Source organism: Mus musculus, chromosome 4, assembly GCF_000001635.26.
Source record: "Mus musculus strain C57BL/6J chromosome 4, GRCm38.p6 C57BL/6J".
NCBI classification, from domain to species: domain Eukaryota; kingdom Metazoa; phylum Chordata; class Mammalia; order Rodentia; family Muridae; genus Mus; species Mus musculus.
Genome location: NC_000070.6, coordinates 58823502 through 58835387, shown reverse-complemented (window position 1 = coordinate 58835387; position 11886 = coordinate 58823502). Strand labels below are relative to the sequence as shown.

The 11886-nt window shown below is 36.7% G+C and overlaps 1 protein-coding gene across 6 annotated transcripts in view; it reads left to right on the top strand.

Moving 5' to 3' along the window:
* The window catches only part of Ecpas (Ecm29 proteasome adaptor and scaffold), a 120515-nt gene that overhangs the window by 82361 nt on the left and 26268 nt on the right, over positions 1 to 11886 (top strand). For all 6 annotated transcript variants that reach the window (XM_006537850.4, XM_006537848.4, NM_172381.3 and 3 more), the window contains 10 exons: positions 729 to 891; positions 1290 to 1462; positions 2583 to 2684; positions 4931 to 5054; positions 6736 to 6881; positions 7326 to 7380; positions 8237 to 8351; positions 8918 to 8986; positions 10573 to 10690; positions 11055 to 11222. In XM_006537850.4, the coding sequence (XP_006537913.1) occupies positions 729 to 891; positions 1290 to 1462; positions 2583 to 2684; positions 4931 to 5054; positions 6736 to 6881; positions 7326 to 7380; positions 8237 to 8351; positions 8918 to 8986; positions 10573 to 10690; positions 11055 to 11222 (1233 nt within the window). The remainder of the gene's footprint in view (positions 1 to 728; positions 892 to 1289; positions 1463 to 2582; positions 2685 to 4930; positions 5055 to 6735; positions 6882 to 7325; positions 7381 to 8236; positions 8352 to 8917; positions 8987 to 10572; positions 10691 to 11054; positions 11223 to 11886) is intronic.

Sequence of the window (11886 nt, the reverse complement as noted above, 5' to 3'; positions counted from 1 at the left end):
AGCAAACTTTATTAGTATAAAGTTTGTATTTGAAGATTTTAACAACTAGAAAAAGGACTGTTCATTGTATTTTGTTGGCAGTATAGAGAAGAGAAATTATCCTTGAACGTGATGATAGTTAGCTATATAGTGATATCAATAAAAAGACAGCATTATGGGCTGAAGTGATGCACAATGGTTAAGGATACTGGCTGCTCTTTGAGAGAGCCTCGGTTCAATTTCTAGCACCCTCATGGAGATTGAAAACCATATGTAACTCCATGTAACCATATGTAACTCCATGTAACCATATGTAACTCCATGTAACCATATGTAACTCCATGTCCGGGAGGAGAAGACGACTTCTGGTTCTGGAGGCACTGCATGAACATGATACAAAAGCATACATTCAGGCAAACACTCATGAACTAAAAATTAAATAAGGAAGTATAAGGACTATAGAAGCTTATTTTAAAAATCCCTGTTCCATAGATGGAGGTTATGTGAATTAAGGTATCTAACTCTGGATGTCAGTAAAGATTCAGCTTAATTTCTCAGCATTCTTAAGTTAGAAACTCTTGTTATAAATTGCCATTGCCTAATTTTGATTCATTGGCTTCCAGTAGAGGCCAGAGTAATCATTTTCTTTTTTAGCCTTAGGTTTATCAGGGGCATTATCCTAACAAGTTATTTCAGTGTATCTTTTCATGTGTGAAAAAGAAACAGTGCTGTCACATTGTTAAATTCAGAGCCCTGAGGTTCAACATGGATCGTTGCTTGCCTTGGGATTCACTGTTGGAAGATACTTGGCTAAGAAGAGAGTGAGGATGGCCGAGCAGCATGACCTAGAGACAGATGCTGACCTCTTGCCTGAGCAAGAGGAGATCATTCGGAGTGCTACAGAAACAATAGGTCAGTGTGTGAACTGGCTTGCTTGGCTGCTTCAAACTTTGAGTTTTTAAAAAATTTTAATATGGTATTTTTGTTTCTTCTTGTAGGACTTTAAAGGAACAAGCTTTTCTATAAAATAATTTCTGTTTTTTAGTAAAAATGAAAATCTGTGTGTGTGTGTGTTTAACATGTTTTTATATTTTGGTGCCACTTATGGGGAAAGCACTACCATTCAAGGACACTAAGCGTTATTGCCATGGTGGCTTATTAGTGCATAAATGTCAACAAGTGGTCAATCAGAAAACATTATAGACCTTGATTTTCTGATGCTGCCTTAAAAAAAATTAATACATGGCTAATTGATTTAAATCATAAGAATAATTAGTATGTCACTGTCTTGTATTTAAATATTCTTACAGGTTCATTTTTAGACAGTACATCACCTCTGTTAGCAATTGCTGCCTGTACAGCCTTGGGTGAAATCGGCAGAAATGGTCCTCTTCCGATCCCCAGTGAAGGGTCTGGATTTACTAAACTGCACCTCGTAGAAAGCTTACTCAATAGAATTCCGTCTAGTAAAGAAACAAACAAGGCAAGCCTTTTTATTTCTTTCTCTTCTAGAATTCTGTGTTTTCTGTTCATAGTTGTATAAACTAACAAAACCAAGTTATGAGTATAGTCATCTTTCTATATCCATCCAGGCACACTGCAGCTAGAGTAAGATGTACTAATGTGTTAAAAATGATAAAGATGAAACTTTGATAAACTTTGCATTTGCTTTTGAATCAGGGAGATATGTATAAACTATTTTATATGTTATCTTTTGACCTAGTTATTCTAACTCCTTAACAGTTAGGCTTTCAGTAAAATTAAAAATTCATTGAAGAATCATTTTGGTCATACAAAAGCTGGATAATAAAATAATCAGTTTCATGATTTGTATAATTTTAGGGCAGTTCTCAAGCTTATTTTTCTTACAGCCAGTTTCTTTTGAAGCAGAATGAATAATCTGAGGGAAAGAACAGTGGCAGTTTCAGTTGAGATAGTTGTTTTCATAGACTTTATGGCATTCTTTATAATTAAAGTACCTGATGTTGAAGAGGAAGATAATTTAATGAGTAGAAAAGTACCAGTTTACTATAAGTTAAAGAATATTGTAGTTATATTCTTGGTTTAGCTGTTACTTAAAACCAAAATAATCACACCACATAGTTTTCTTTTTACCCAGTCATCATCAGCCATTGATGAGCACTGCAGTGTGCCCATGGGGTATGCTCTAAGTTTCTCATGTATTAAAACCAAGACTTTAAAAAGATAGAGTGAAATAGGCATAGTTATCATTTCTCTGTGAGATAACACCGAAAGAGTTTCAGAGAGTTTATATAACGTGCCTAAAGGCTACTGGGTAGAAGTGATAATTTGTTCCTGGGTCCTCTGGGCTTGCAAACCACATTTGCAACCTTGACAGTTTAAATGATAAGCCTAAGGCTTTCTTTTTCGTTTTAATTTTTGTAGGTATGGGTACTTAATGGGCTCAATTTTCTTTTGTTTTTAATGTCTTGTAGATATAATCTTGTAAAATTGGATGCTTTTGTAACAGCATAGGCATCAGTATATGAGGCAGATTGTCTCTTCCTGTCATCTTGGGAGTACTGTTTTGAAATAAAGCTGCTATTTATTTAAAATTAAAAAAAGATTTTGTGCTCTTCCAGATGAAAGAACGAGCAATCCAAACACTGGGCTATTTTCCTGTTGGAGATGGGGTTTTTCCCCACCAGAAACTCCTTTTGCAAGGTCTGATGGATTCTGTGGAGGTACTTATATTTTTAATTATTCAAATAAAATGCATTTTTAGTTGTTTTGCTTATTATCAGATTTTAGACGTTTGTTATTGGGAGGTTATTAACTTACTTTCTGTGTCTGTGTTATCACCCGCATGCAGTGCCAACAGATACCAAAAGTGGGCATTGGATCCCCTGAAACTGTAATTGCAGATGGTCATTTGCTACCATGTTGGTGCTTGTCTTAGTCAGGGTTTTTATTCCTGCACTGTAGCCACCCGTGGCCACACACGAAATGGGTTCCTGAGTGGGAGGCTGGAGCTGTATGGGAGGAACCAGAGAGAGAAGAAAGAGATCAAGACAGATTTCTGATCAAGGCCCAGTGTTTACTAAGAGTCTGTGCTTATAAAGGGGGAATGCCCATCCACTGCCACGCCAGGTTTCTTGATGCTTTGTTACCAAGTTGTTAGCACTTAGTCTGCTAGAGCTGTTAGCATTAGGTCGCCAATTCCACAGGCGGTCAGCTATCTCAGGAATATCTCTGGAAGACAGGTTCAGCCTCATATCAGTTTAATTGTAACCTCTTGGAAAAAAGCTTAATTTCGCTGCTGCCGCCGCCCCCCCTTCCTCCTGCTCCTCCTCTTCCTTGTCTTCCTCTTCCTCCTCCTCTTCCTTCTCTTTCTCTTCCTCTTCTGCCTCCTCTTTTAAAATAATGCCAATTCCAGTTGTATTTAAGTTAATGAAAGCTCCTTAGATTTTATTTATTTATTTGTTTGTTTGTTTATTTGTTTGATGCACATTGGTGTTTTGCCTACCTGTATGTCTGTGTGAGGGTATCAGTTAGTTCTCCTGGAGCTGGAGTTATAGGCCCTTGTGAGCTGGCATGTGGGTTCTGGGAATTGAACCTTGGCCCTCTGGAAGAGCAGCCAGTGCTTTTAACTGCTAAACCTTCTCTCCTGCCCGCATTGTTGGATTCTTAACATGATTTTAATGTCATTGTTTTATTCACATGAATACAAAAGTAGAATAACAAAGTGATGACTTCCCCATGAACTTGCTTTATTTAATTACTAATTTCCTGTTTCCTCAGAACATAGTAAACTTAGGTACTTTTATCATTCCTAAATATAACTATAAAGTTTTGATTTTATATATGTGTGTGTGTCTATACAAATTATGGTATCAAAAATAGGAAGCGTGTAATTAACAGGTAGGTAAACAAATCAATTATTAAATTCCTGATGAAGATTCTTAAAATATTTTTCCTAGCTCTTAAGGTCCCCAGAGAAGCTTTTGAGCAGAGATGATGAGATCTAAGACCTTCAGCCCTATTTTTCTAGATTAAGAAGCAGTAGATGGATGCTCCATGAAGATTGACACCCTAAATTAAGAATTGCAGTGGCCTAACCTTCTGTTCTGTGTAGTCATCGTGGTCATGTCCCACATGCGCGTTCCATTCTTTATCGCATCCTTGTTTTTCTTATGTTAAAATGTTTGACAGTAAACAGAAAAATGCCAGAGGGTACCAAGGCAGATCCACTTCCGTGTTGATACAATGATTGCTGTTTGTAAAACATCATCAGAATTTCTAAATGAAAATGTAAATATTTGAGTATGTAACTGTACAGAATTCTTAATATTTGGCCTTTGAAATAATGTCAAATTTACAGTGACATTTTAAGAATAATGCAGAGAACTTCTGTATATACCCTTTGATGTAGATTTACCAAGTTTTAGCATTTTATATTTGTTTTATCATTCTCTACCTTTTTTTCAGGACCTTTTGGAAGAGCATGAAGAGTTTTTATAAAAATATAGTGGCCACTATTCAGTGTGAAATTATTACAGTGAAAGTGTTATCTAAGTTAACATCATTTGCTCCTTACGGGCCGATGAGGGACTGATGGTATTGTGCTCATTTGAGGCCCAGAGCAGTTTAGGTCAGACATGTGAGAGACTGAGCTTTATAATGTTCATTGATGCCTCTGAGGCTTTACCTTTGAATTTTCCCAACCCCTTACATAGACCTATTATGGTTCCCAAAATTAAAAACCACCACATAGCGATTGTGTGCTGAGGGGGAGAAGCCATTTCCTGAAGGTGAGAAATCTGCAACTCTTCCTTAGTTCTCCATTCCTTTATTTCACCCTCCTTTGCATTACTGAGTTAGCTTCAGTGTGGCCAAAAAATAAAAAATAAAAAATAAAATAAAATAAAGCCTGCTGAGAGGTCAAGCAGCTCTTTTATAGAAATGGATATTTCTCTTTCTTTCATTGTAGGCCAAGCAGATTGAGCTTCAGTTCACTATTGGTGAAGCCATTACCAGTGCTGCAATAGGAACTAACTCTGTGGCTGCCCGAGATGCCTGGCTGGTGACTGAAGAAGAATATATACCTCCTGCTGGTATCTAATACTTACCTAATTGATTTACATTTGCTGAGTGGTTTTCTTCTCTGTTAGTTGCAAAAGTAATGTTTTCCCCAAAAATTGATACCTGCCTTACTAATTTGGTCTGCCAAGAAGGATTAAAGAAGATTGAACATAGCTGGGCATGGTGGTGCATGCCTTTAATCCTAGCATTCAGGAGGCAGAGGCAGGAGGATCTTTGTGAATACAAATCCTGCCTAGTCAATGTTGCAAGTTCCAGCCAGAGCTATGTAATGAGATCCTGTTGGGGGGCAGGAGGGGGAGGGAGAAAAGAAAAAAAAAAAAAAGGAAAGATTGAACATGAAAATGAGAACTTTCTCAGCCTCTTGTGTCTAATTCCTTACTACATAATGAGCCTTCTTTGTCCTCTGCTAGTCCTGGAAGTACAACAGAATTTAGTTACTGTGTCATTTGAGAGACCATACATGTATGTGGTTCTTGAGCATATGGTAACAGATCCAAAGATTTCAAACTAAGATGATGTATGCTTGTAATTCCTGCACTTGGAAAGCTAAGGCAGGGGATTGCAAGTTGGAGAACATGTGGGATATATAATGATATCAGAGCCAGTCTGGGCTACACAGTGAGACTTTATCTCAAAAACAAAGCAAAACAAAACAAAAATCAACAACAACAAAAGAAAAATAATACAAGGTCTAGTGAGAACAATCAGCAAGTTCTGCCAAGCTTGATGGCCTGCGTTCTATCTCTGGACCCCATGGTGCAGGAGCAGCTTTTGCAAAGCTGACCTCTGACCTCTGACCTCCACATGCATGCTGTGTCATGGGCTCTCATGTATGTGCACGTATGTGTACATGTACACAAAAAATGTGAAGAAACCTAATGTTAACAATTAAAGAAAAAACAATAGTGCAAAACAAAAAAATCCAAAACACAGACACAAATATTTTTTTCAGTTGATTTAAATTTAGAATTGAAATATATTTTAGTATCAAACCAGGATTTTTGTTTTTACTCTTTAAAGCTAAAAGAAAAATCAGAAAGTATTTGTATTTTATCTTCTTAGCTGGGAAAATTGAATAAGAATATTTTCATGGTAACAGTACTATTGTGAATTGTATCCATAGTGAAAAATAGTTGCTGTACTTAGTATTATAGTTAACATTTAACACTGTAGTAATATCTTCATCTACTATTTTGTCATCTATCATAGAGAGACCTTAAAAGAAATAGGGAAAAAGTTTTTCTAGTAGTATATGTAGGGTGACTGTACTATGATTGGTGGAAGCCAAACTAGTTCTCTGAGGCTTCTGTTTGAATACATATACGGTAAAGCAAGTCAGCATTTTGTTGGGATTGCGAAACTGCGTAGTAATGGGGAAAGAGACAAATATGTTATAGCTGGAGGAAGAAATGAAATCCAAAGTTATTGATCAGCTTTTAGATGGAAGTTTAGTTTAGAAAGATTCAATAAAAAAATGCTGAGATTGAAGAGACTAGGATACATTTTTTTATCCAATAAACTAGAGTCATTTGAATAATTTAAAAGATTATTTAGCTTACATTAGCTTCTGGACTTTCTTGGTCACTTGGATTTTAACATTGGGTTATTGTGTGATTGTTGATGTAAATATGATTTTTAAAGAAAATTATATTTGAATATTTTAATTGTAATCTTTCTTTGCTTATTCCTCAGGTGCCAAAGTGAATGATGTTGTCCCATGGGTTTTAGATGTTATTTTAAATAAACATATCATCAGCCCCAACCCACATGTCAGGCAAGCAGCCTGCATCTGGCTTCTTTCTCTTGTGAGAAAACTAAGTACCCACAGAGAAGTGAAGGTGAGTTTATAATACTCATTGGATATGTGATGAACTCAGGAAGGATCCCAAAGTGTTTATGAATTAAAAGTAGGAAGAAAGTATATGAAGTATGGAATCATTAAAAAGTAGCAGAAATTTTGAAATAATTACCATGTGAGGCACTGAAGGATGATGATTTGATTAATACTGGCAAGAAAATGATCTAAATGTGAAGATGTAAAATCAGAAGGGATAAGATTGGGCAGGCTCATTCTGGGACAGTGGTCAGTCTGAACGCTTAGACAACCTGTGTATGGTACAAGTTACGGTGATATGGACGCCTGTAACGTTCACTGCATGGAAAGGTCAAGACTGCCTTGGTCCTAAGACTCTCTGGCCTCCATGTACCTTACCAGCAAGATGCATGTTTTCCTGAAGAGGAGGTAGAACTTCAGTGCTCTAATGCCTTTACTTTTCTTTCAGTCCCATCTTAAAGAAATTCAGAGCGCATTTGTTTCAGTTCTGTCAGAAAATGATGGTAAGTTGTTGGTAAATATTTGATTTGTCACCTTCAGTGTACTTGTATTTTAAACTTTAAAAGCGTGAGTGAGTGAATTAGAGCACAAAAACTTTTGAGCCATGTCACTACAACAGAACTAGCCACAAGCCTTTAACCCCAGCCAGCGCGTGGGAGGTAAAGGGCAGGAGGACCATGAGCTCCAGACCATCCTGAGTTAGAGATAGTAAGGCTCTCTGCAATAGAATTAGAAATTAATTTTTTTAGTATTAAAGGTAATTGTATTAAGGCAAAAGCCAATATTAACTACCACAGTACCATCTTTCCACTAAAGTTCTAAAGTAGAGGAAATAGATATTCTTTCTTATACATAAATTAGAACTTTACATTTTTTAATGGAGCTTAGGCCTTAACATTAGTGTTAAAGTTTTCCTGCTTTGAATTACTTTTTCCTCTTTATTAAAGCCAGGAGAAGTTGAATATGTTAGAAATTTAAATAATAGCTTTAAAACATCTTATTCAGAACACATGGACTAGTATTGCCTCTATTTTTCTAAAATTGGATATGGGTGTCTTAAAGTCCTAGGAGAGTATTTTATCTCTAATATAAACAATATATGTTGATACTCTGATACTGTGGTTTTTATAGTGACACTGTAGTTCATTGGTATTTTATTAGTTTATGGTCATGATTCTCATCTTTATTAATTGAGGATTTCTTGTCCATTGACTTGATTTAGTTAATTGAGAGTGCTTCTACTTTTTATATCTTTACTTTTGTAGCATTTTAGAGTAAAGAGAATTACTTGAAAGAAAATAATTGGCTACAAGACAAATTTCTTTTAGAATAGCATAATTTTGTCTACCTTTTTTGTAGAACTCAGCCAAGATGTTGCCTCAAAGGGGCTTGGGTTGGTTTATGAGCTGGGCAATGAACAAGATCAACAAGAATTGGTGTCTACACTTGTAGAAACACTTATGACTGGCAAAAGGTATAGTGAATTTAACATTTCAGCTATGAATACTTAAGACATTGGGAATATTATGTGGAAGAAGGATAATTCCACCTTCTACTTATTAAGGCATTACATATCAATGATTGTAAACAGTTTAATTATCCCAGTGTATACTGTTTACTTCAGAAAATTTCATACTTGAATGTCCTATGACAGTTAAAGCATTGGATTAGAAAACATTTTAATACCTTTGGCTAAAAAAAGTTAAGGTGTGGTATGAAGAAACTTGAATGTTATTCATAGTCTAATGTTGATGAGTACACGGAAGGAGATTGGTTTTGTAATTGCTTGCTGCTTTCTGTTAGTTACCTCCATGAGGGAAGGGTAGTTTTTATGTGTGACACATTGGCTGTAATTAATCTGAGAAATTTTTTGCTTATATTTGATTTTAGAAAATTTGCAGTCTAGTAGGAAAGAATAGTTTTATATCTTTTATACCCTAGACACAGGTTTTTATCAGTTTGCAAATGGATTGTATCCAATTGTTTATTGTTGGTATGGAAAAATTGAAGCTAATTTAAATTCTTTCTGATTTGTTTTAGAGTCAAACATGAAGTTTCTGGAGAGACAGTGGTATTTCAAGGGGGTGGCCTTGGCAAAACACCTGATGGGTAAGTGTGCTAAATCTAAACACATTGATCAACTAAGGGAGAATAGGAATATTGTTTGTTGATGGATAAATAAAAATGACATGGAAAAAAACCCTACTGTCTTAGATTAGGTTTTCTTGGCCTCTGAGATAGAGATTTGTATGTTGGAAGATTATTGGAGAATACCCTTAGGATTGTCTTTGGGAGCAGTGAGCAGTGTTGGCCTGAAGCCATACCTCACTGGACACTGGATTCCTGAGGAGCTTCAGGCTAGGATGGCGTGGCCCTTCAGGGGTGTCGAGCCACAGAGCCTGGGCCTCTTGCCATACTTCTTAGGCCTTTATGCCTGGCCAGTGAGTAATCATTTGTGGCAGGCTGCTTTGTGGGAGGCCATGACCTCAAAGACCAAAGTTAGTTCTCGGACTGATACTAGGTCTAGAACTGTCTGCTTCTAGGAAGCTGAGTCCTGAATAGACATCTTGCAACATAGAGCTACGTTAAATTCATCTAAATTTTTTCTGGGAATACTTTCTGTGTTTGACTAGTCTGCCTGTTTAGTATTTTAAATTAATTTTGATGTTGTCCCTCTTTAATTATTATTTCAGTGTAGTTATATTGTCATTTTTTTCCTCTTAAGAATTGCCAGATAACATGCCACTTGCTCTGTCTTCCTGTGACATTTGGAACAAGAGAATATTAATATTGTAGGTGGTTTATCTGTCCTGTGCTATCCTATATCTTACTGTTTTCATATTCAAAGTTCTTTTTATATGCTTGTTTTTCTAAATTCTTCTGAGCTCTTTGTTTTCTTCTTTCTCCTCTTTTTTTGGGTGGACAAGGTCTCATTATCTTTGTTGTTTTTAAACTAGTTGGCTCAGTTGAATTCTTTGGTACAACTACAGAGGTACAAACCACTGTACTTGGCTTCTTTACGAATTAAAAAAAGGTGCTAATTTTTCACAATGCTATATTATACCTAGAGGAAATTTAGCATAGAGATACTTTCAAATCACTCATCGTTATGAGAGATTGCATACAACATGATGAACTTGCAAGGTGTCTCCAGAGCCACCAAGAGCTTCACTTCCATGGAACATGCAGGCACATTTTAGGTATCATGTTTGTTACTATCAAATAACTGATAAAAAGCAATGGAGAGTCCATCTGGTTTACAGTTGGAGGCTGTAAGGTCTGTCACAAAAGGGAAGGAATGGCAGTAGATGGCTGCATGGCTGCAGGGGACTCTGCCTCCTAACCTCCTTCCTCCATACACCAAAGATCCACCTCTTGTAGATCCTGCCGCCTTCCAAAACAGTGCCATGAACTGGGAGCCATAGGCTCAAACACTTGACCTTATGGGAGGTATTTCACAATTAATTTGCAACAGGTATTTACTGGCAGAAAGATTTAGAAATTATTGATAATTGAGGTATATGACTTTTTATATACTTCTCAAACTAGTTTTCAGTCTCCTCAGTGATGATTGTGGTATTAGTAACTGAGGGAAATAGAATTTAAAAGAGCCCTGTAATATTGATGCTGAAATTTATGTCAAGCCAAAGATAGCTATAAAAATATTTTATTGTGTTTTTCTTTTTGTTTCTAAGTCAGGGCCTTTCTACTTACAAGGAGCTTTGCTCTCTGGCAAGTGATCTCAGTCAGCCAGATCTGGTATATAAATTTATGAATCTGGCAAATCATCATGCAATGTGGAACTCCAGGAAGGTAAGTTGTTATTTTATTTCATTTCTTCAATTTTTGCTGGAGAACAAACTCGGCATCATGTATATATGACAAGTGCTCTACTACTGAATTACATACCCCTATCTCTTACTGAGGTTTTATTCTTTTACTCCAAAACCAGACTTGTTACATTAGCCTTGTAGTGCCAGTTCATGTATAGTTAATTTTGAAAATCTGCATCTGAGAGCCAGATTACCACATTAGTCATTATTTGGTAAAGCTGGAATACTAAGTAAGGTTCTATTTAGGGGTAAATTTGAGAAAGAGTATTTGAAGCCTTTTTGTATTTGCTATGTTAACATTTTATTATGACAGCCATGTATAAGTTAGTCTTTATTGTTTTCAGGGTGCTGCTTTTGGTTTTAATGTAATTGCTACCAGAGCTGGAGAACAACTGGCTCCTTTTCTGCCTCAACTAGTTCCTCGCCTTTATCGATACCAGTTTGATCCCAACCTTGGAATTCGACAAGCTATGACAAGCATTTGGAATGCATTGGTCACTGACAAGTCAATGGCAAGTATCTGTGAGCCTATGTGTTAGGAAAACTCTGTAGCTTGCCTGTGGCACCACACAGGATTTAAACCAAACACCCGTTGCCCCTTGTATATTTGTTTCCTTTCATTGCTCGTTTGCTTTTTCTTTCAGTGATTCTGTAATATTTACTGAGATCTCAAAAATGAAGGCAATCATAATGTTCACTGGTTGGATAGATAGATAAAAGAACAATAGTCTAACCTCTGGATATGATCTCTACAGTTTTCCCTCCTCTTTGTTGGGCATTTCAGCTAATCTCATCTCTGTTGGGTCCTGGGAGCCTCTTATTTTCCTGGCATCTGGGGCTTTCTGGTGGCTACCACAGTGGGAAGAGAAGCCCTTGGTCCTGTGAAGGCTCGATGTCTCAGTGTAGGGGGATGCCAGGGTCACCACCCTGGGTGGGTGGGTGAGCACCCTCATAGAATCAGGGGCAGAGGGAGGAGAGAGGGGGTTTGTGGAGGGGAAACTGGGAAAGGGAATAACAGTTGAAATGTAAATAAATAAAATACCCAATTAAAAAAACAATAGTGTATTACAAATGGAGTACTATATGTTTACAGGGATCACTGATGCCATGGAGAGTGGGTCACAAACATGCGTAAAGAGTTATTTTAGTTGGGAAGACAAAGAAATAGTTAATTGC